Source organism: Eriocheir sinensis, chromosome 9 (assembly GCF_024679095.1).
Source record: "Eriocheir sinensis breed Jianghai 21 chromosome 9, ASM2467909v1, whole genome shotgun sequence".
Lineage (NCBI taxonomy): Eukaryota > Metazoa > Arthropoda > Malacostraca > Decapoda > Varunidae > Eriocheir > Eriocheir sinensis.
The window spans coordinates 16,454,302-16,478,989 of NC_066517.1; the positions used below are offsets into that span (position 1 = coordinate 16,454,302).

The 24,688-nt window shown below is 42.7% G+C and overlaps 2 protein-coding genes across 5 annotated transcripts in view; both read left to right on the forward strand.

Annotated features, from left to right (window-relative positions):
• The window catches only part of LOC126996015 (uncharacterized), a 58,838-nt gene that overhangs the window by 28,564 nt on the left and 5,586 nt on the right, over positions 1-24,688 (forward strand). The window contains exons 2-7 of one of the 2 annotated variants that reach the window (XM_050856003.1): positions 2,170-2,712; positions 3,839-3,961; positions 16,932-17,011; positions 17,418-17,473; positions 17,890-18,619; positions 22,251-22,472. In XM_050856003.1, the coding sequence (XP_050711960.1) occupies positions 2,631-2,712; positions 3,839-3,961; positions 16,932-17,011; positions 17,418-17,473; positions 17,890-18,619; positions 22,251-22,472 (1,293 nt within the window). In that variant the 5' untranslated portion in view covers positions 2,170-2,630. The remainder of the gene's footprint in view (positions 1-2,169; positions 2,713-3,838; positions 3,962-16,931; positions 17,012-17,417; positions 17,474-17,889; positions 18,620-22,250; positions 22,473-24,688) is intronic. The other variant, XM_050856004.1, reaches the window with a different exon arrangement.
• On the forward strand, positions 20,683-22,237 carry LOC126996016 (uncharacterized). Of its 3 annotated transcripts, XM_050856007.1 has the most exons (3): positions 20,683-21,155; positions 21,255-21,452; positions 21,651-22,237. In XM_050856007.1, exons 1-3 carry the CDS (start codon positions 20,875-20,877, stop codon positions 22,153-22,155), a joined length of 984 nt encoding a protein of 327 aa, XP_050711964.1. In that variant the 5' UTR covers positions 20,683-20,874; the 3' UTR covers positions 22,156-22,237. The 3 variants fall into 3 exon arrangements, with proteins under 3 accessions (XP_050711964.1, XP_050711962.1, XP_050711963.1); XM_050856005.1 differs by having other exon boundaries at positions 21,255-22,237; XM_050856006.1 differs by having other exon boundaries at positions 21,354-22,237.

Here is a 24,688-nt window from a genome sequence, read left to right on the forward strand (position 1 = left end):
AACCCTTTTTTTCACATCTGGGTTTGTAGGTAGACCAGAATATATCTTTTTAGCTTGAGAACGTTCGAAGATAACTTTTTTTTACCGTTACGTGTTTGAGTGCTACCAGTGGGGCAAGCTTTTGGGACTGTGGGCGAGAGCAGACTTATTATAGCCCCACATCCTCAAGCATTCTCGGGCTTACACCGTTACACGCATACTTGATAAGGCTTTCGTGGTGACGTTGGGTAGATCCATGGGTAGTTGTATGAGCCTAGTGATAGTAGAGTATTGGATCAGAGAGATTGAGAAACAGACAGACGCGAGTCGAAACAAAAGAATAAAGTTTGCAAAGGAAGAAAGTTTAATGTTTGCTGAAAACCAGAAAATTAAAACTTGAAAGGCCAAAACAAACCAATTCAAACGGCATTTTTTTTTCTTGTTGGTCATGTTCTGTTTGACAAGGCTTCTACGCTCATGAGAACTCGGGTAATCTCCTTTTGTGGCCTTGGGAAAATAAAGTTGTAAGAGTCGTAAGTAAGCGTCTGAGAATACAGGTTTAATCAAGTAAAAAATAGTCACATATATTAAATCATCTATATCGAGCTTCTTCATGGGTAGTTGTATGAGCCTAGTGGTAGTTTTACAAGGCTTCTGCGCTCATGAGAACCCGGGTAATTTTTTTTGTGGCCATGGGAAAAATGTTGTAAGAGTCGTAAGCGTCTGAGAATACGGGTTTAATTAAGTGAAAAATAGTCGCATATATTTAAACATCTATATCGAGCTTCTTCATGGGTAGTTGTATGAGCATAGTGATAGTTTTACAAGGCTTCTGCGCTCATGAGAACCCGGGTAATCTTTTTTGTGGCCATGGGAAAAATGTTGTAAGAGTCGTAAGCGTCTGAGAATACGGGTTTAATTAAGTGAAAAATAGTCGCATATATTAAATCATCTATATCGAGCTTCTTCATGGGTCGTTGTATGAGCCTAGTGGTAGTTTTACAAGGCTTCTGCGCTTGGGAAAAATGTAGTAAGAGTCGTAAGCGTCTGAGAATACGGGTTTAATTAAGTGAAAAATAGTCGCATATATTTAAACATCTATATCGAGCTTCTTCATGGGTAGTTGTATGAGCCTAGTGGTAGTTTTACAAGGGTTCTGCACTCATGAGAACCCGGGTAATCTCTTTTGTGGCCATGGGAAAAATGTTGTAAGAGTCGTAAGCGTCTGAGAATACGGGTTTAATTAAGTGAAAAATAGTCGCATATATTTAAACATCTATATCGAGCTTCTTCATGGGTAGTTGTATGAGCCTAGTGATAGTTTTACAAGGCTTCTGCGCTCATGAGAACCCGGGTAATCTTTTTTGTGGCCATGGGAAAAATATAAGAGTCGTAAGCGTCTGATAATACGTGTTTTTTAATTAAGTAAAAAATATAGTCACATATATAATTAAACATCTATATCAAGCTTCCTCACTATAACCACTCGTCTCTTCCTCTGCCTTTCCTTATCATGTCTTCGCTCTCTCGGTATGTTTCCCCTCCCTTCTTTGCCTCTCTCCTACATTTTTTTCTGTTTTCTCATCCTCCAAGCATCTTATAGTTCGGCCACTTCTTCACAAATAGATAACACAGCATAAACCGGATGGCGTGGGAAGTAGGCTATTCATGTCTGAGTTTCCCTTGTGCCTTATATATATCTCTCTCTTCACTTCTCTATCATTACCCCTCCCTCTCTACCTCCATACCCACCTCTCTCCTTTACTTTATCCATTTCGTCTTTTCTCCTCCTCCCTCTCTCGTTTTCTACCTCCATATTTCTCCTCTTTCCTCCCTCTCTCTCTCCTTTATTCCCTTTTCCCTCCTTCAATCTTTATCTAACTCTACTTCCTCTTCTTCCCCTTTTTTCTCCTTCCTCTTCTATCTTTTCTCCCTCACTCTTACCTCCCTCCATCTCTTACTTCATACCTCTTTTTTTCCCTTCCTCCCTCCTTCCCTCACTCCCTATTTAACTCTATTCCCCTCCACCCTCCCTCCCTTCATATCTAGGCCTATATAACTACCTATCTACCTACCTACACACCTCAATAACTCTACTTCCCTAGCCTATATATCGCACGGCTCAGCGACACGTCAACATTTTTTTTTCTTTTGTTTTTTTGTCAATAACTCCTCTCTCCTCCATTCCAGGTCGTGGTTAAGGAAGCAACAGGTTTCGATCCTCTTCCCAGCCCCGCCCTCCTCCAGCATAACCCTGAGAAGCACAAAAGAAAGAGAGAATAAGCATCAACGAAAACAGTGATTAAAAAGGAAAATAATAACAGCAACAATAACAATAACAATCACGTTTAAATTTCTTCCTATTCACCACCTAAACGATTTGCCATGCTAATAGATAAGTAAATATACAGTTAAGCAAGTAAGCAAATAAGTAAATATATGAAAAGATAAAGAAAGAATAAGTAAAAGGAAGGAAAATGGAACAGACGTAGCCTAGCCTAATCTTACGAAAAACGAAGAAAACAAAACTGTGTGCAAAAATGTGATCGAAACAAACTAGTGCCAAGTGGATGAAGTGGAATAGACAGAAAATAACGAACTGTCCATGTGTGAAGTGTAATAAGTGAACAAAAGACGAACAAGAGGGCGCCATGGGAGGGGGCGGAAGAGGCAGAGGAGGAGAAGGGTCATCGCGGCGTGTGGTGTTGGCAACAGTGATGGCGTGCTGTATAGGTGAGTAAAAAGGAAAAAGAATGATTTTAGTAGAAGTAGTGGTAGTACTAGTAGCGTAGTAGTAGTAGTAGTAGTAGTAGTAGTAGTAGTAGTAGGAGGAGGAGGAGCAGTAGTAAGTAGTAGTAGTAGTAGTAGTAGTAGTAGTAGTAGTAGTAGTAGTAGTAGCAATAGTAGTAGTGGTTTCCAACAGAGGTTAGATAGATTTATAAACGGAAACAAGCAGATGATTAAGTCGTCAGTCGTAAAGTAATTTTTGGGACGATTTCTAGATGTTTCAGTACACTAACTAACTAACTATCTAACCATCTAATCAACTAACTAATCACCTAACTAGCTAATTAACCATCTAACTAACTAACTTACTAAATAAATACATAAAGTACTTAATTATTATTCATCATGCGACGTACATTTTGGTAGCCTATAGTTGCCCAGCCCTTGTTATTCCAAGTGTAGCCTAAATGTTAAAAAAAATTACCTTTACAGTTCAACCTATACCAAAGCCGAGTTAGATTTTATTTTTTTTTTCGATTTCCTGATAAGTAGAAAAAAATTACTTCGGCATTTTGTTTATGAATGTGACGATATATAAGTCGCCGTTGATCTTGGTCTTGATTTAGGAGCTGCTATGTGTGCTAAAGTCCATACCGCCTGTGCACAGCTGTGGTGAGAACACGTCAGGAAAGTAGCTCCTCCCCGTAAGTGACAGAGGAGCTACTTTAATTAACCCGGTAGCAGCGAGGATCATGTTTCTTAAGGCCCCTTTAAGCGAGAAAAATGAGAAAAAATCATCACTCACGCAAACCAGTTCATAAAATATATCAACGCATTTGTGATCAGTTTATGCATCATGTATTTTTGGGGGTTTATATGATGGCAAAAATTTGGCCCGTCGCTGGTTAACGGTAAGGCCACAAATTTGGCCCGTTGCTGCTACAGGTTAACGCTTGTGACTGGATGACAGTTCGATCCTGCCGGGGTTGGACAAAATCTGGCTTCACGTAGAGTCAGGTAGGAAGGGGGGCAGCGGGCGGGGCTTTTCTGATGTATTCTCACCGTAGGCTAAATAGAATATATAAGTCCTCTCTTTGCCCAAGTGTATTCTAGTGTATGTATGTGTATATAGGGTCGGCGGCGGGGTTTTGCGTGCTGGACAACAAGAAGGGCTGGCACGTCAAGTGTGGCGTGAGGGACTCCTACCTCTTCAGACTCAAGGACTACGGGGGAGTCAACGCTAACTTCGACTTCAGTGAGTAAGACGGGGCTGACTGAGAGACTGACGCTGTTTCTATGCTTGATTCACTGACGCTGGGTGCATAGAAGTTGTGGTGGTGGTTGTAGTGTAGTAGTAGTAGAAGTAGTAGTAGTAGTAGTAGTAGTAGTAGTAGTAGTAGAAGTAGTAGTAATAGTAGTAGTAGTAGTAGTAGTAGTAGTAGTAGTAGTAGTAGTAGTAGTAGTAGTAGTAGTAGTAGTAGTAGTAGTAGTAGTAGTCGGAGAAGGTGGGGCAAAACGGCACCCATAAGGTTTCACTCCAGATTTTGCAGCACTGTTGTACTATATTCAGAGATAGTTGGTGTTTTTGCAATCTTTATTTATCATTAAACAAAATAAACTCTCTTTGCAAGAACCGCTTTACTCATGAGGATAAAAAAAAAGGCCACAGGTGGGCCATTTTGTACAATGGGTGGGTCAAAACGGTCCTCACATATGGGTCAAAATGGCCCTCATATGGAAATGCTCGGTAACATGCCAAAACATACGTTTTGATAGATAATCACACCAGAAAGATTACTTAACATAAAACTAAAATAATCTAGTTCTTATTCCATTAGAAAATAATTTATCTTAGGCTCAGTAGCATGAACAACAATGAATTCTTATAAACTACTCAGAAATGAAAAGTGATATTACCTTCCTGAACATAAAAGTTCTTATTCCATTACAAAAATAAATGATCTGTGGCTCAATAGCATGAACACCAATGAACTCTCATGAAACTACTCACAAGTGAAAGTGAACTTACCTTTCTAAACATAAAAGTTCTTTATGCATTACAAAAATAATTGTTCTTTTGCTCAATAGCATAAACAGCATGAACTCACAAATGAAAAGTGACATTACCTTCCTGAACATAAAATTAATATTCATATAAAAGAAACAGAGAACTTTTTGTCCTTATCTTTGTTCAGTGAAGTTGTGAGTTAGTTAACAGCAAAAATTAATTATTGTTAAGTGGGCCGTTTTGCCCCGAGGGCAATGAAAATGTTAACAACAATCTCGGCGGAACACTGGTGGTGCAGAAAAATGTTTCAGTAGTCAGACTCATTCACAGAGTAACACCAAAGAATCATGCAATAACACATGAAATTATAAGTCACAGTATTCCTACAAACACGGTTTTATCAGACCCTTACCAATAGATCAGCTGGTGATAAAATATTCTGGGATTTTTCACACACAAACAAACGACGGCGTCCAGACTTGCTCCGATGTTACAGCTGACTAATGAGCCGAGGAGTAAAAGGCTGGGTTCACACGAGACACTGTTTAGTTATCACTGTCAGTGGCCGCCACAAAAAGTGGCCACCACAAAAAATGGTCGCCACGAAAAAAGGTGAGTAGGTGCACCCTACATACGAGCCACTCGGTGGCGGCCACTAATGAGGTCAGTACGTGGGGTTATGGGTCTCGTAGTGGTAGCAGCTGTCTGTGCTCTCTTGGCAAAAAGCGCAGAAGAAAGTACTGGGTTTACCCTATAGTTAGCAACAGATTATATACTGCGTGTAGCATTACACACATCATTGACAGAACTAAAAGAACACCCTGATAAGTTTTTTGACTACTTCAGGAAGTCACAGGACAGCTTTGATCATCTTATGACAGTAATTGGTCCACGTATAACACGGCAGGACACCAACATGAGGAAGTGTGTGCCAGCAGAAGAGACTTGCGGTAATCTTAATGTACGGCTGAACATGAAGAATATAAAGTACATTAGATGCACGTAATTTATTGACAATTCAATAGTCTTTGCGGTTACATAACATTTCCACTTTCTACTTCCTAATAAATAAAGCTACCACATTAAGTAGTTAATCCACATCAGAATCTATTAATATGCAAAATTGTGAAACAAAATGAAACATTAATTCTGAAAGCACGTAAGAGCTTATTCACCATGTCCTGAACACAAGTTATGCGTGAAGGTCATACTTATACACCATTATAACAGTTAAAATTCATAAAGGTCAGTGACCTTGCGCGTGGCGCGCGGACAGGTGGCAGATCGTGGACGGGACTTTTTTTTTTTCTTTTTTTTTTAGCGCCGGTAGGCTTTCTTGAGGGCGTCTCTTGAGCGACCCCAGCCCGTAGTGGCATGTATGACTCTTGCCTGGCCCATGCTGCCCCCCGGTGCTCCTCTTGACCGAACTCGCTGAAGTTAGGATTGACTGAAGGTCTGGGCAGCACGTGGGTGATCTTCCGCCACTCGGTGATGCTTGAAAATTGTCAGCATCCATCGGTGGGACTCGAGTAGGTCCCCGGTCTCACAACGCCCGCACGCTAACCACTCGGCCACCGCCTCCCAAGCAAGACCAAACAGACACGAAACAACACTCAGATTTGGTCTAACTAATATTTCTACTACTACTGCTGTTACTGGTACTACTACTACTACTACTATTACTACTACTGCTGCTGCTGCTGCTACTACTATTACTACTACTGCTGCTGCTGCTACTACTACTACTACTACTACTACTACTACTGCTCCTGCTGCTGCTGCTGCTCCTGCTAGTACTACTACTACTACTACTACTGCTACTACTACTGTTATTACTACTACTACTACCACTACTACTACTACTACTACTACTACTACTACTACTACTACTACTACTACAATATTGAGAGAGAGAGAGAGAGAGAGAGAGAGAGAGAGAGAGAGAAAAGGAATATGCAAAATAAGCAAAAGGGAAGCAATAAGGATAAGAGGGAAACGGATGCTGCCCCGAAAACCATCCCAAGGTCATTCTTAGGATGATCTGTCACGTTCCTTCGGCTCCTTCGTTCTGCCATCCCGGATCCGACAAACTCCGTGATCGGCGCCTTCACGGTAGTTTTGGTAGTTTCGATTAACTTAATATTCCCGTCTGGTGGTTTAAGAGGCAAGTCTTTCTCCAACCCTCCTCGCCTCAGCGGGGCTGGGGAGCGTCAGGGGGCCCAAGGTCTCCCTGGCGAGCTCAGGGCCCAGAGGTCCCGGCATGCAGAGCGTCTCGGCTCCCCCGGGGCGTTCACGGCGGTGCTGGAGATCCCGAGGGTCCAGGGGCGGGGGGTGGGGCCAGCAAGATAGTACTCTTAATAACCAGATGACCTAGGTAATGACACGTTCATTACACGTTGTAAAAGGAAGGTATACTGAAGGCAATCGTGTCATCTCTATACAAAAACAACCGAAAACAGATCAGAAAAGACAAAAATCTAGGCTTGGTTCACACGAGACATGGTCAGTGGCCACCACGAAAAATGCTTGCCACGAAAAATGGTGAGGCACCCTACATACGAACCACTCGGTGGCGGCCACTAATGAGGTCAGTACGTGGGGTTATGGGTCTCGTAGAGGTAGCAGCTGTCTGTGCTCTCTTGGCAAAAAGCGCAGAAAAAAGTACTGGGTTCACCCCATAGTTAGCAGCAGACTACTGCGTCTAGCATTCCACACATCATTATTTTACAGAGCTAAAAGAGCACCCTGATATTTTTTTTTTTTTACTACTTCAGGAAGTCGCAGGACAGCTTTAAAATCATCTAATGACAGTAACTGGTCCACGTATAACACGGCAGGACACCAACACGAGGAAGTGTGTGCCAGCAGAAGAGACTTGCGGTAATCTTAATTTACGTAAGGCTGAACATGAATATTAAGTACATTAGATGTAATTTATTGACAATTCAGCAGTCTTTGCGGTTACATAACATTTCCACTTTCTACTTCCTAATAAATAAAACTACCACATTCAGTAGTTAATCCACACCAGAATCTATTAATATGCAAAACTGTAAACGAAATGAAGCATTAATTCTGAAAGCATGTAAGAGCTTATTCATCGTGTCCTGAACACAAGTTATGCGTGAAAGTTATGATTCATGAAGGTCAGTATCACGACAGAGGGAAATTGGCAGGTGGTAGGGTGGTGGCCACCGATAGTGGCTCGTGTGCACGCTGCCATTTGAAACAACGGTATCTATCCATGGCCACTGTGGAGTTGTCGGAAAAAATGGCTCCGCCGCCACAAACACTGTTTTGTGGCGACCACAAAAAAGTGGCCAGTGTGCATGCACCCATAAAGATGTGTGTGTTCTATTTTGACCATTATTTTGTGGCGGCCACTGACCACTAAAATGTGGCTCGTGTGAATCCAGCCTAAGTCTGGATTCACACGAGCCACTATCGGTGACCACCACCCCGCCACCCGCCGCTTTCCCTCTGTCTCGACGCTTGAACACCTGAATTTTAACTGTCATAATGATGTATAAGTATGACCTTCACGCATAACTTGTGTTCAGGATATAATGGATAAGCTCTTATATGCTTTCAGAACTAATGTTTCATTTCGTTTCACAGTTTTGCATATTAATTGATTTTGGTGTGGATTAATTACTAAATGTGGTAGTTTTATTTACCCGGAAGTAGAAAGGGGAAAATGTTATGTAACCGCAAAGACTGCTGAATTATGTCAATAAATTACATCTAATGTGACTTAATATTCTTCATGTTCAGTCTTATATTAAAATTACCGGAAGTCTCTCATCTACTGGGACACACTTCCTCATGTTGATGTCCTGCCGTGTTATACGTGGACCAGTTATTGTCATAAGATGATTAAACCTATCCTGTGACCGCCTGAGGTAGAAAAAAAATTATCGTGTTCTTTTAACTCTGTAAGGACCACAAATTCCCTTCTGGCTGCCGACCCGAGAGGTGTCTTGATAACTCCTCGAACGTCTTTCTTCTCAATTTCTGCAACATTCGCGGTCTTCGCTCTAATTTTCATTCTGTGGAACATCATCTCTCCTCCTCTAAACCTCACCTTCTCTTCCTTACCGAAACACAGGTTTCTGAGGCTACTGACAGCAATCTCTACTCTGTTCCCTCCTACTATCTCTATCCTAAATTTCAATCCAAAGCTGGATGTTGCGCCTACGTGCGCAACGACATCACTTGCTCTCGTGCCCACGACCTTGACTCTTCTGAATTTTCCACCATCTGGTTAAGACTTCACTGTCATTCTATTACTAAATACATCTGTGCTGTTTATCTCTCACCTAACTCTACCAACTATGTAAAATTCTTTGACTATTTGAATTCTAAAGTGGAGCACATCTTGACCCACTCTCCTTCAAATCTCCATCCTAGGAGATTTCAATGTTCCAGCTTTGGCTTTCATCCTCTTTCACTGACCATCCTGGTGAACAAGCCTACAACTTTGCTATCCTCAACGACCTAGAGCAGTTGGTCCAGCACCCTACACGTATTCCTGACCGTCTTGGAGATCGGCCCAACATTCTAGACCTCTTCCTTACCTCAAACCCTTCTGCTTATTCTGTCAAACTGTTCTCTCCGTTGGGCTCCTCCGATCACAATCTTATTTCTGCATCCTGTCCTATCGCTCCTGTACACCCTCTGGACCCACCGAAGAGGCGATGCTTCTGGCATTTTGCTTCAGCTCGGTTGGGCGACCTGAGGATGTACTTTTCCATTCCGTGGAATGATTATTGCTTCCAGGATAGAGGCCCCTCTGTGTGTGCTCAGCGCATCACAGAGGTGATTGTCTCTGGAATGGAGGAATACATTCCTCGTTCTTTCTCTACTCCTCACGCTAAGAAGCCTTGGTTTGATCACGCTTGTTCTCGTGCTGTCAATGATAGAGAGGTAGCTCACAAAAGATACCAGAGCCTTCAAACTAATGCTAATTATGAACTTTACATTTCTGCCCGAAATCGTGCCAAATCTATTCTCCGACTAACCAAAAATTCTTTCATTAATAGAAAATGTCAAAACCTTGCTTTCTCTAACTCTTCCCGTGACTTCTGGCATCTAGCCAAAAACATCTCCTCCAACTTCACTTCTTCATCTTTCCCTCCACTCCTCAGTCCTGACAGCAACACTGCCGTCTCATCTATCTCTAAGGCTGAACTCTTCTCTCAAACTTTTTCTAAAAACTCCACTCTGGACGATTCTGGGCATATTTCTCCTACTCATCCCCCCTCTGACTCCTTTATGCCTGTTATAAAGATTCTTCAAAATGACGTTTTCTATGCCCTCTCTGGCCTCAATCCTCAGATGGCTTATGGACCTGATGGAGTGCCTCCTATTGTCCTTAAAAACTGTGCCTCCGTGCTGTCACCCTGCCTGGTCAAACTCTTTCGCCTCTGCCTGTCAACATCTACCTTTCCTTCTTGCTGGAAGTATGCCTTCATACAGCCTGTGCCTAAGAAGGGTGACCGCTCCAATCCCTCAAACTACCGTCCTATAGCTTTACTTTCTTGTCTATCTAAAGCTTTTGAATCAATCCTTAACCGGAAGATTCAAAAGCACCTTTCCACTTCTGACCTTCTATCTGATCGCCAGTATGGGTTCCGCAAGGGGCGTTCTACTTAACTGACTCTTGGTCATCCTCTCTTAGCCGTTTCGGTGAAACTTTTGCTATTGCGCTGGACATATCAAAAGCTTTTGATAGGGTCTGGCACAAATCTTTGCTTTCTAAACTACCCTCCTACGGTTTCTATCCTTCTCTCTGTACCTTTATCTCCAGTTTCCTTTCTGACCGTTCTATTTCTGCCGTGGTAGACGGTCACTGTTCTTCCCCTAAATCTATTAACAGTGGTGTCCCACAGGGTTCTGTCCTATCTCCCACTCTTTTTCTGTTGTTCATTGATGATCTTCTTTCCAAAACGAACTGTCCTATTCATTCCTACGCCGATGATTCCACTCTGCATTCTGCATTACTCAACTTCTTTTAATAGAAGACCCACCCTTCAGGAACTTAACGACTCAAGGCTGGAGGCTGCAGAACGCTCAGCCTCAGACCTTACTATTATTTCCGATTGGGGCAAGAAGAACCTGGTGTCCTTCAACGCCTCAAAAACACAGTTTCTCCACCTATCCACTCGACACAATCTTCCAAACAATTATCCCCTATTCTTTGACAACACCCAGCTATCACCTTCCTCAACACTAAACATCCTCGGTCTATCCTTAACTCAAAATCTCAACTGGAAACTTCATATCTCATCTCTTACTAAATCAGCTTCCTCGAGGCTGGGCGTTCTGTACCGTCTCCGCCAGTTCTTCTCCCCTGCACAGTTGCTGTCCATATACAGGGGCCTTGTCCGCCCTCGTATGGAGTATGCATCTCATGTGTGGGGGGGCTCCACTCACACAGCTCTTCTGGACAGAGTGGAGGCAAAGGCTCTTCGTCTCATCAGCTCTCCTCCTCATACTGATAGTCTTCTACCTCTTAAATTCCGCCGCAATGTTGCCTCTTTCTATCTTCTATCGATATTTCCACGCTGACTGCTCTTCTGAACTTGCTAACTGCATGCCTCCCCCCCTCCCGCGGCCCCGCTGCACTCGACTTTCTACTCATGCTCATCCCTATACTGTCCAAACCCCTTATGCAAGAGTTAACCAGCATCTTCACTCTTTCATCCCTCACGCTGGTAAACTCTGGAACAATCTTCCTTCATCTGTATTTCCTCCTGCCTACGACTTGAACTCTTTCAAGAGGAGGGTATCAGGACACCTCCCGAAACTGACCTATCTTTCGGCCACCTCTTTGGATTCTTTTAGGAGCAGCGAGTAGCGGGCTTTTTTTTTATTAATGTTTACTTTTTTGTGCCCTTGAGCTGTCTCCTTTGCTGTAAAAAAAAAAAAAAAAAAGTAATGTGTGGAATGCTACACGTAGTAGTCTGTTACTAAGTATATATGAAGTGAACCCATGGCAGTACTTTCTTCAGCGCTTTTTGCCAAGAGAGTACAGACAGCTCCTGCTTCTACGAGATCCATAACTTCTACGAGATCCAGTGGCTTGTGTGCAGGGTGCACCTACCCACCATTTTTCGTGGTGACCAAAAGTGTCTTGTGTGAACCCAGTCTAAGTCCATATCGTTATCAATAGCTGGCAGAAGCTAAAAACACAGAAAACGGGGTGGTCCATATTACCCACTTGTGCCATTTGCCCCACCTTCCCCTAGTAGTAGTAGTAGTAGTAGTAGTAGTAGTAGTAGGAGTTAGTTAGTTAGATGGTTAGTTAGCTACTTACTTACTTACTTACTTACTTACTTACTTGCTCAATTAGTTACTTGGTTTAGTTATTTAATTAGTTAATAAGTTAGTTGGTTGGTTAGTTAATTAGTTAGTTAATAGGTTAGTTAGTTAATTTGTTGATTATTAATTTATTTAGGTACAGACTTATATAGTTTATCTCATTATTGTTTTCCCATCGATACGTCAATGACACTTAAGGAATTTCCTCCCATTTCTCTCACATTTTCAAAGATTTCTACCATGTGACTTTTAAAGCAAACCTAATCCATTCTTTTATTTTTCCTTACTTTTGGGTAATGTTTCCCTTATATATTTTCTAGTACCCTCCAGTTCTCTCTACTCTGCATGTATTTCTCCTGTTTTAATGTGAGCAGCAGGCGGAAACTTTATCATGATTGTATAGTCTGGATTTTCGTGATATATGTTTCCTTTAACCTGAGTAGCACCATCTAAGCTGTCCCTGTATACACCCTACTTTGCATAAATTTTCCTCGCGTAGTTCCTGACAGATGGCGCCTCTGTCGATACTGCCCTGATTTCCACAGATTTTGCTTCCGTGTGTGAGCAAGTGTGTCGCATCTCGTTAAGCCGGTTTACTAGGCTAGGCCGGGCTGGGCGGGGTCGAGTTTTTGCAGTCCCCTCTACTAGACTATAACAAACAAAAAGCGTAACAAAAAAGTGCACACAAAAATTCAAGGTTTCCTCGTTATCTCGGTAAATGGAGACGTAACCTTTGCAATACTTTAATACTTTTTCCTTCTTTTTTTTTCTCTCATGGTATTTGTTATTAATGTTGTAATTCCACTTTTCCATCTTCTTTTCCTTCTTCTTCTATATCTTCTTCTTTTTCTTCTTCTTCTTCTTCTTCTTCTTCTTCTTCTTCTTCAATCTCATCCTCTTTCTCAATCACGATGTTTATTTCTATTAACACAGTACCACTCAACATTTTCCCATCTCATCTCGTGGCGTTCAGTAGCCTACAACAAAATCGAATGCATAATGAGACTTATAGACGTCGAAACCAGCTGCAAGTTCCTGTTAGTCACTCATTAACAGCTGACGGATGCAACAACAGCCATTCGTGCGTCCTCTCTGGGTGCTCAGGTGGAGACATTTGCAAGCTTACAAGTGGAGGAATTTCTAAAGCGAAGTTGTCAAATCAAGCGAGGTAAAAACTGGCTCATCAACATCCTTATTATACGCCCTGGTGGAGAAATATGCAAGTTCAGACCAGGAGAAACTTTTAGGTCGGTATTCTCAGACACTCCTGCCTCTAACTTCAACTATTTCAAAAGACCAAAAAGGACATCAATTGCATTCTCATGAGTGTTTTCCTAGGTTCTTGGTACGGAGGAAGGGTCAAACTACAACTTGGGTCATTAAACTACCCCTGGAAATGCCCCAAACTCCTACGAAACCCGTGTCAAATATGTGAGCTTGGGCGCCTAAATGCTTAAGAATATGGCCCTAAAAACTTCTGATGCGAGGGTAAAGGGATGTTATATAAACGCAGGCATAAGAGTCACTGAGTCAGCATATAATGTGTCCGGAGGGTAAAACTGGCTCATCAGCTTCCTCCACTTACGCCATCTGGTGGAGACAATTACAAGTTTAGACTCGGAGAAACTTCTAAAACGAGGGTAGGGGGAAGTAACATGGGTATCAAAAATCAAAGTCCGCAATCAGCTTATATATGTCCCGAGGGTAGAAACTGTTGTCAAAATATATTCCTATTTTAACAATGATTCCATATCCTGACAGTATATCCGTATCTTGTTAGTGTACAGCCGGCAAAAAAAGTACCAAACATCCATGGGTTGATTGAACAGACTTTGGACGAAATCTATAGAGTCCAGTCATTGGTGCCAACTCAACATCACCACCCCTATAGATTTCGCTTAAATAATAATCATTTGCCTCATGGGTGTTCGACGCTTTTTGCTGAGTATAATATCCAGTTTTTCTGACAGTGGATCTATATTATTTCGGCCCCTACACCTTGCTAAGACCCCAGCGTTGCCAGATTATCGTACTCACCACATTGTATTTATCATTTTTATGCTCCAAACTCTCGTACTTTACCAAATAACGATAGAAAAATAAAGTTTGCGTTAAAACTGTTACTTATCGATGTTGTTTTTTTTTTTTTTTTTTTTGCTATAGTTATCGGTCAGAAACTACGAAAATGCAATGCGATGAGTACGATAGTTTGGCAAGGCTGTATGACCCCGTTCTCATCTAAGTTGTTTAGGTTAAGGTGGATAAGGGCAATTAAGATCGTGGGGACCTTGTGGCCTTAATGAATGAGAGAGAAGTGTCTTTATTGCTCTAGCTTGATGGGAAGAGAGAGAGAGAGAGAGAGAGAGAGAGAGGAGTAGACAAGACAAGACAAGACAAGACAAGACAAGACAAGACAAGACAAGACAAGACAAGACAAGAAAAGAAAAGAAAAGAAAAGAAAAGAAAAGAAAAGAAAAGAAGAGAGAGAGAGAGAGAGAGAGAGAGATTAGTAATTTTTATAGTTTGTTGTTTCCAAGTAGCAAAAAGTACCTTATCTCTCTCTTTTTATGAATTCCTTAGACAAATAATTTTACGCTGAACTGTAGCAGAAAATTTAGAAACTGGCAACAACAAAAATAAGAGTAACATCATCATCATCATCAATATCACTAACAATGAAAACAAACACACCCTTCATGTTCTTGTTCCTCTTTTATCTCCTCCTCCTCCTCCTCCTCCTTATTTTTTTTGCTATCATCCATTGTTCCTCAAAATCCACAATATTTATTTTTCTATCATCTATTCTTCCTCAAAATCCACAGCAGGTTTATAGAATGAGAAGCGAGTTTTTTGGCCAACCAGGAATGAATAGGCCTCCTCCTCCTACTCCTACTCCTCCTCCTACTCCTCCTCCTACACCTACTCCTCCTCCTACACCTACTCCTCCTCCTCCTACTCCTCCTCCTCCTCCTCCTCCTCCTCCTCTTCTCCTCCTCCTCCTACTCCTCCTCCTACTCCTACTCCTCCTCCTCCTCCTCCTGTATAAAGATTTACTTAAGGTAGGCGTAGGTCATGAGTTGCTAAAAGTAAACATCATTCTCTCTCTCTCTCTCTCTCTTTATTTTTTTCATATTTTCTTATTGTTTGTTGTGTTTACAGGAACTGTCGTATTTTTTTTCATTTCTACAAGTGTATGATTTTTTTTCTTTTGTATTCTCTCCTTTATTAGTTTCCTTATAATTATTCTATGTTGCTGTTCCCTAATCTTCTATCTACCTGTTTCTCTTCATCATTGTCATTTCTCTTCTTGTTTTTTTTTGTTGTTGTTCTTGATCGCCTACCTTTCTCTTTATCCTCTTTAGCTTCATCGTCTCCTCCTCCTCCTCCTCCTCTTCCTTCTCTTTTTCCTTTTCCTCCTCCTCCTCCTCCTCCTCTTATTCCTCTTCGTCTTGTTCCTCCTTCTCCTCCTCCTCCTCCTCCTCCTTCTCCTCCTCTTCCATCTCCTTCTCCTTCTCCTCCTCCTCCTTTTCTTCTTCTTCCTGTTCCTCCTCCTCCTCCTCCTCCTTGCTGTACACGTAATGGCGGTCAAGGTTATTGCAACATCATCATACACACACACACACACACACACACACACACACACACAAACACACACACACACACAAACACACACACACACACAAACACACACACACACACACACACACACACACACACACATACAGTAGTAGTAGTAGTAGTAGTAGTAGTGGTCTTTTCTCCTACTATTTCCTGTCCACTATCTCCAATTATTTTCTTACTTTTCTTTTTTTCTTTTCTTTATGTCGTCCGTTTCCTCGTTATTTTTTCTTGTCATTTCCTGTTATTTTGCTTTCTCTTTCTCTCTCTGCTTGGCACCCTTTGCTACACTTTCCGGCACTTAAGGGCGTTACGAGGTGTTATTACCCTACAGCGAGAGAGAGAGAGAGAGAGAGAGAGAGAGAGAGAGAGAGAGAGAGAGAGAGAGAGAGAGAGAGAGATAACCGGGTGGCGGACGTAGGTGAAGAGAAAGTATGTGCTCCACTTGCAATCCTCTCTCTCTCTCTCTCTCTCTCTCTCTCTCTCTCTCTCTCTCTCTCTCTCTCTCACGGTTATCTATCATTTTTCCTGTTATATTTCACTAAGCTCTTTTACGCACTATAACATCACATGCATTCATTCTATTAAAATTCACAGGCTATTTCGTTGTCTTCTCATAATGTAGTTTCATGTTAAATCTTCTATCTAGCTTCTTATCATAATTATATCCGGTTTCCTCTTAACAGTTTAGGTTTCCACTGGATCATATTATTCTATTTTTTTTTTCTTTGGCAGTGTTTTAATTTCGTTCAAAGTGCCGACTATTTCCTCACTTTTCACTATTATCAATCTTCTGTTCATTATTTTATTCTGATTCTTCTTGGTAATTTACGTTTCTACATTTTTTTTTGTCAATGCTTTATTTTAATTCGAACTGTTGATTATTTTCTTTTTAATTAGATTTCCTCACTTTTCAATATTCTCTACCTTTTAACCATTCTTATATTCTGATTCTTCTTGTGGATTTAGATTTCTATTATTTTCTTTTTCATTTTAGAGTTTTTGCCTGTGTTATATTTTCATTCAAGTTATCAATTATTTTCTTTTCAATTAGATTTCCTGATTTTTCAATATAATATACCTCTTAACCATTACTATATTTTGATTCTTCTTAGCGATTTAAATTTTTACTGATTCGTTTTAGTTTAGCAATGTTCTATTTTAATTTGTTGTGCCTTATTTTCTTTGTAATACGATTTTCTCACTTTTCAACGTCTATTCATCTTGTGTCTTTTTTTGTGGTATCGCATTTTTAATTCCTGCATTTCCTGCTCAGGTTTCGGCCTCGGTGACGAAGCTGGATTCCCGTTTTCTATAAAGAACACAAAGGGCGGACAAAACTACTACAGGAGAAAGGTAGGACAGGGAGAGAGAGAGAGAGAGAGAGACTGTTGTAAGAATCTCAACTTGAACAACATAAAAGAGAGAGGCGTTACGGTCCTGACATTCCACTTACACGTTCAGAGAGAGAGAGAGAGAGAGAGAGAGAGAGAGAGAGAGAGAGTTGAATACAGTTGTCATGAGAAACTGAACAGAAACAAAAACAAAAAAAAGAGGCGTAGTCATACCATTCATTTTTCACCTTCAGAGAGAGAGAGAGAGAGAGAGAGAGAGAGAGAGAGAGAGAGAGGCGTGGCGGGCAGGAGGTAAGTAGGCAAAGAGAAAATATCCTACACCGCCAACTATTTCCATGCTCCTCCCTCCCTTCGTCCTCCCCACGCCTGCCGCCTCACCTACATTTACCTTTCTCTTCCTCCCACAGGACAGCACCGCCAGGAGTTCGGCCGGAGAAGAAGGGGAAGGAGGAGGAGGAGGAGGGTGAGTCGGCCATCTTGCATTGCGTCATTTGTTTACATTTGCTGGATGCTTGTCACCCACTTCCCGTTTTCTTTTAGGACTTTAAAATATAGTGTTGGTTAAAAAGGGTGGATTTGTAAACGACTTTGCCTCAAGAATCAGTCATTTTTGTTTTATTTTCTGAGATTATATTCATTTTTCTTTCACTTGGGGTCCACTCACCGTTCCATGAGATTTTTGCACTGTAACAATGAAACAAAAAAAGAGCAATTTCCTGAGCGTCTGTACCTTAATAGCAGGGTACATTTAAAGCATTTCTCAGCGTATAATTTTCCTCTTGTTCTTGTAATTTCACGGCACTTTCACTCCGGTCTAAAAACGAATCTCTTGCACTCCAGACTTCTTGAGGCGAGGTAATCAGCACCTTTTGTTTCCAGGTCACGGTTGCGTCCTTCCCTGAGCCTCCTTCCGCCACCCTCAGGCCAGACCTCACAAGAACGGTCATCATCCATTGGTCATCCATCATCTGAAAGAAGCGCTTCCATTGGTCCACCGATGCCAACAACAGACGGTCGCTTCGTCCCTTCATCCACTGAGAGAGGCGCTGTGATTGGGTCCTCGTCCAATGCAAGAAGCCCCGCCATTGGTCCCCAGTACACCAGGTCACAGAAGAGCGGGTCATCGTCACCGGGGGGAAGGTCATGGTCGTGGTGGCCCTCAAGGAGACGATCTGGGGCTCCGGGAAGACAACCATCCTCATCGTCGTCTTCGTCATTCTTCAGCCGCCTGTTCTCGTGGCTGCCGTGGCCGTTCGGTGAGGGCTCTTGGTTTTCCGGAGGCTCTTCGCGCGCTGACTCCCGAAACTCACACTTCAGGGTCATACAAGAACAATCTGACAACCACCTCCGCTTCAATGGTCCTCAGTCTTTCGGGTCAAACTCCTTCAACTCCCCTTCCAACAGATTTAACCCCAATAGCTTCAATTCTCCCAACAACTTCAATCCCAACGGCTTCAACCCCTACGGCTTTGACCCCTTCCAGTTTGACCCCTTGAACCCCTACGCCCCCATACCGTCCTTCCCGCAGCCGCCACCGCCTTTGCCGCCGTCGTCTTCAAGTGGACATCCGCTGCCAACGGTCGGGTCTGCCATTGGGGATGTACTAAAGGTGAGGTGCTGATACTGTTGCACTCAGAGCCGTGGAATAGAAAGGTTTGGTCGTCTTTACAGCCGCCATGTTGTTACCAAAGGAACGGCGCGAAATTTAAATTGATGCTGATACAGTAGTGGTTTGTTGTTGTTGTTGTTGTTGTGCTCTAGTTACTTCTCCGGGATCCTGACGATACCTAGAGCACAAAAATGAACTATTGTATGAGCAGCAATTTGAGTTTCACGAGGCTCTTTTGGTAGCAACTTGACGCTTGTGATCATATTGGCCGAACTCTCCTATTCTATGGCTCTGGTCACACTTATAGCATACCTGGGAGAGTTGATAACACTGATTCAGGAGGGAGAGAAGATTGGATACTTTGAGGTGTTGGTAACAATCACACCACCGCCAGCGTCACAACACAAGCACGGCAAAACATACACTCCGTTCAGACTCACATCGAAAGTAAACCGGACTTACGCCAAATCACCAAACACCAGTAAGATTCAGATTTTCCCAGTGTCCACCAATCATGTGCAGCCTAAGTTGGAGAGGGTGAATTCCTCGCTTGCAGATTGGCCAATGATATACTCAACGGAGGAAGGAGAAGGAACCTATTTGCGAAGTCACTTAAAGAGTATGCCTTGCCTTCTACGTCTTCGCCTCCTCCAGGTAGCATGCAACACTCCAGGCAGGCACAATGACAAACAATTAATGGGGGTGGTGGGGAGGTTTATTTGCGAAGTCAACTTGAACAGAGTATAGCTTCTAGTGTCTTCATCTCACTCTCGTTGCACAGCGCTTAGTGGATTTCTTCTGTTTTCTGTTCTTGTTGCCCTTGAGTTGGTACCCTTGTTGTAAGAAGAATGGCTCTCGTAAGTGGGAGGAAAGAAAGGGAAGGGCTTGTTTGTGTAGTCAATTTGAACAGAGTATACCTTATAATGTTTTTTTTTCTCTCAAGCTGCGGTCAACACTCAAAAAAACACAAACACTGAATGGGGAAAATAGAAGGAGAGGAGCTTGTCTGCGAAGTCAATTTGAACAGAGTATGCTGTTTTTCTCTCTCAAGCTGCGGTCAACACTCAAGCAAACACAAACACTGAATAGGAAAAAGAGAAGGAGAGGGGCTTGTCTGCGAAGTCAATTTGAACAGAGCATACCTTCTTTTTTTTTTTTTTTTTTTTGTCTCCCTTAAGCTGGAGTCCACACTCAAGCAATTACATATGCTCACTGGATGGGGGAAGGAAGGAGGAGCGGGGCCTATTTGCTCAGTTAGTTTGAACAGAGTATACCTTCTAATTCCCTTATCTCCCTCAAGTTGCAGTCAACACTCCGGAAGTCACAAACGCTCACTGAGTGGGGGGAGGGACAAGGGGCGGGGCCTATTAGCGCAATTAGTTTGAACAGAGTATTGTCGGTATTCTCAGACACTTCCGCATCGCACATCAGCTATCTCCAAAGACCGAGAAAGAAATTAATCAGGTTTTCTTGAGTGTTAATTTTTAGGTTCATGGTAGCGAAGGGTCAAACTACCACCAGAGTCATAAAACTATCCCTGGAAACGCCCCCAAACCCCTATGACGAAAGCCTTGTCAAATATGCTTACTTGGGGGCCGAAATGTTTACTAATACGACCTTATATCTATATTTCTAAAGGCCAGAAAAGAGGTAAAATCCGTTCTCAAGAGTGTTTTCTAGTTCATGGTACAGAAGTCTTGTCACACTCCCTCCAGGGCAGCGTTGCCAAATTATCGTACTCATCGCATTGCATTTTCGTAGTTACTGACCGATAACTATAGCAAAAAACACAAACCTTAATAAATAACAGTTTTAAGGCTAACTTTGATGATTTTCTGTCGTTATTTGTGTAGGTACGAAAGTTTGAGGCTTAAAAAATGATAAATTCGTTGTGGTGAATACGATAATCTGGCAACGCTGCTCCATGGTAAAAAAACTACCCCTGGAAAGACCGACAACATTACGAAATGCCTTGTTGACTGTGTGTGCTCGGGGGACGAAATGTTTAATAATATGGCCCGCTCTCATGAGTGTTTTCTAGTTCATGGTACAGAAGTCTTGTCACACTCCCTCCAGGGTAAAAAAACTACCCCTGGAAAGGACCCACAATAATACGAAGCCTTGTTAATTAACTGTGTGTGCTCAGGTAAAGAATTAGATATGAGCATAAAACGGACCACTTCACATCAATACACGATACCAGGAGCGCCGTCGTCCACTTGTTACCATCTTAAAAACGTGAAGAGCAAACGTGTATGGACGACAAAATGTTTAACCCGTCCGCTGCGATTGTCACGAATTTGGCCTTCACTGGCAGCCTGGTAACTTACACTCCCAGGTCTTTCTCTGCCTCTGTGGTGGATAGTGGAGTGTTTCCCATGTGGTACTGGTGTGGTGGATATCCCTTCACTGGTAGCCTGGTAACTTACACTCCCAGGTCTTTCTCTGCCTCTGTGGTGGATAGTGGAGTGTTTCCCATGTGGTATTGGTGTGCTGGATATCCCTTCACTGGTAGCCTGGTAACTTACACTCCCAGGTCTTTCTCTGCCTCTGTGGTAGATAGTGGAGTGTTTCCCATGTGGTACTGGTGTGGTGGATATCCCTTCACTGGTAGCCTGGTAACTTACACTCCCAGGTCTTTCTCTGCCTCTGTGGTGGATAGTGGAGTGTTTCCCATGTGGTACTGGTGTGGTGGATATCCCTTCACTGGTAGCCTGGTAACTTACACTCCCAGGTCTTTCTCTGCCTCTGTGGTGGATAGTGGAGTGTTTCCCATGTGGTATTGGTGTGCTGGATATCCCTTCACTGGTAGCCTGGTAACTTACACTCCCAGGTCTTTCTCTGCCTCTGTGGTGGATAGTGGAGTGTTTCCCATGTGGTATTGGTATGCTGGATATCCCTTCACTGGTAGCCTGGTAACTTACACTCCCAGGTCTTTCTCTGCCTCTGTGGTGGATAGTGGAGTGTTTCCCATGTGGTATTGGTGTGGTGGATATCCCTTCACTGGTAGCCTGGTAACTTACACTCCCAGGTCTTTCTCTGCCTCTGTGGTGGATAGTGGAGTGTTTCCCATGTGGTATTGGTGTGCTGGATATCCCTTCACTGGTAGCCTGGTAACTTACACTCCCAGGTCTTTCTCTGCCTCTGTGGTGGATAGTGGAGTGTTTCCCATGTGGTATTGGTGTGCTGGATATCCCTTCACTGGTAGCCTGGTAACTTACACTCCCAGGTCTTTCTCTGCCTCTGTGGTGGATAGTGGAGTGTTTCCCATGTGGTATTGGTGTGCTGGATATCCCTTCACTGGTAGCCTGGTAACTTACACTCCCAGGTCTTTCTCTGCCTCTGTGGTGGATAGTGGAGTGTATCCCATGTGGTATTGGTGTGCTGGATATCCCTTCACTGGTAGCCTGGTAACTTACACTCCCAGGTCTTTCTCTGCCTCTGTGGTGGATAGTGGAGTGTTTCCCATGTGGTATTGGTATGCTGGATATCCCCTCCCAAGGTGCAAGACTACATTTTTCTTCATTGAATTGTAGCAGCCACTTTTTGTTCCATTCCTGTAGCTTGGTGATGTCTTCTGGTAGGAAATCCGCAGTCAATGGGTTAATAATATGGCCCTTTGTCTCCGCAGGTGGCCCCAAACACCCCGGCAGACACAGACCACGTCCCCTCCTTTGCCGCCAAGATGTTCGTGGTGAGGGAGGCGCCGCAGGAGTACTATCCCCCCGGCTACAAACCCACTGAGCCCCTGCAGCGCACGCCCCCCACCGTGGAAGTCCCTCGCACCAAGTTCTTCTGCGAGGAGCAACGCTACCTGCCGGGGCTGTACGCGGACACTCAGCTGGGGTGCAAGGTGAGTGAGGGAGGGAAAGACGATAGAGAGAAAGAGAGATAACAAGGAGAACGTGAAGGAATGCTGCGAGAAACAAATAACTGGAGGAATGATGTGAACGGAGAGAAGATAAGGAAAGGGAGGAGATAAAGGAAGAAGGGGTGAATGAAAAATGGAAATATAAGTCACTTGAGGAATGATAGGAACGTTCAGAGGAGAGGAGAGAGCCATACAAGAGAAAATAATCGAGGAATGGTATAGTTAGATAAAGGAAGAGGAGGTGGAGAGAAAGTAAATGGCGAAGGAATGGAATGGAAAGGGAAGGGGAAGGATGAACTCACTGGAGGAATGATGGAAACTTGAAGAGAAGAGAAGAATGCGAAGGAATATAAATGAGGAAGGGTGCAAATAATCAAGGAACGGTAGCAAAAGGAAAGGAAAGGAAGAGATTGTAAAAAGAAAGGAGATAGTGAAGGAATGGAGGAGAAGAGAAGTGAATAAAGGAATGAGGAGAGGAGAGAAGAGAAGAATGCGAAGGAATATAAATGAGGAAGGGTGCAAATAATCAAGGAACGGTAGGAAAAGGAAAGGAAGAGATTGTAGAGAGAAAGGAGATAGTGAAGGAATGGAGGAGAAGAGAAATGAATAAAGGAATGAGGAGATGAGAGAGGAGAAGAATAGAATACAGCTAGGAAAAATAAATACGTGAAGGTGAAAATCATCTATGAACGGAAGGAAAGGAAGAGAAGAAACGACAAAGAGAAACTAGATGAAAGAATGATAGGAAAAGGAAGAAGGAGGAATGACGAGAACGTTCAGAGAGGAGAAAAGAGAAACATGCAGAGGAGAAAATAAAATAACCAGGGAATAACCCGAGATAGGAGGGAGAAGAGAAAGTAGAAGATATTGGCGGTGGGAGGAGAAAATGACGGGGATTCAGGTAGAGGAGAGAAGGGATTGGAATGTAAGGAGAGGAGTTAAAAGGTAAGGTTTAGGGTTTTCAGTCCTTGATAGATGGGAGAGAAAGTAAGGATAAGGAGGAAGGGAAGGAGGGAGGGAGGGAAAGGAGGAAGAGGAAGGGGGTTGAGGAAAGATAATGGCTATTGGTGACGTAACGAGAGAGAGAGAGACAGACAGACAGACAGACAGACAGACAGAGACAGAGAGAGAGAGAGAGAGAGAGAGAGAGAGAGAGAGAGAGAGAGAGAGATGACGTAGCAGGGAGTGTGAGGTGCTGGGAGGTCAAGTGAAGGAGAGAAAAAAAAAGAGAGAGACGCAGACAGGGAGAAAGTTTGCAGAGGAAGAGGAGAAGACGGAAGCTGAGCAAAGATGGGAGAGGAGGAAGAGGAAAGCAACTAAAAAGGAGGAAGAGGAAGACAGCTAAGGAGGCGCTTGGAATACATACACCTTGGCCTGGGTGGAGTCTGTGCGGGGAAAAGAGAGTGGGAAGAAAAAGAAAAGAGATGGAGAGGAAAATAGTAGTGTTTATCGAAGCGTGGATAAAAAAGAGCAACATGGAGATAGAGACTGAAAAAAAGGAGTGAAAGAAAATGTATTAAAGAACCTGGAAAACGGATGCAGACAGACATATAAAAAGATGAAGAAGGGAATGAAAGAAATAGTACAAGACCTGGAAAACGGATACAGACACACATATAAAGGGAAGAAGGGAATGAAAGAAATAGAACAAGACCTGGAAAACGGATACAGACACACATATAAAGAGAAGAAGGGAATGAAAGAAATAGTACAAGACCTGGAAAACGGATACAGACACACATATAAAGAGAAGAAGGGAATGAAAGAGACAGAACAAGACCTGGAAAACGGATACAGAGAGATATATGAAGAGATAAAGAAAGGAATGACAGAAAAGATAAAAGAAAGTAATAAGTAAGTAGAAAAAAATGTAGTGTTTATCGAAGCGTGGATAAAAATAGCGACATGGAGATAGAGAGAGAAAAAAGGAATGAAAAAGATATAGAAAAATACCTGAAAAACAAATGAAGACAGACACAGAAAGAGACGAGGAAGAGAATGGAATGAAAAAGATATAAAAAATACCTGAAAAACAAATGAAGACAGACACAGAAAGAGACGAGGAAGAGAATGGAATGAGAGATAGAAAATTATTTGGAAAGCGGATGAAGGCAGCAAAATGGAGACAAAGAATAATTGGAGTTAAAAAAATAAAAGAAAAAGAAAACTGTGAAACGAATGAAGACAAATATGCATAA

Bases quoted from the DNA above. Each gene is read 5' to 3' on its own strand.
- LOC126996016 (XM_050856005.1), top strand. From the start codon at position 20,875: ATGGACGACAAAATGTTTAACCCGTCCGCTGCGATTGTCACGAATTTG. The intron at 21,156-21,254 runs GTCTTTCTCTGC...TTACACTCCCAG, and splicing joins CTGGTAACTTACACTCCCAG to GTCTTTCTCTGCCTCTGTGG.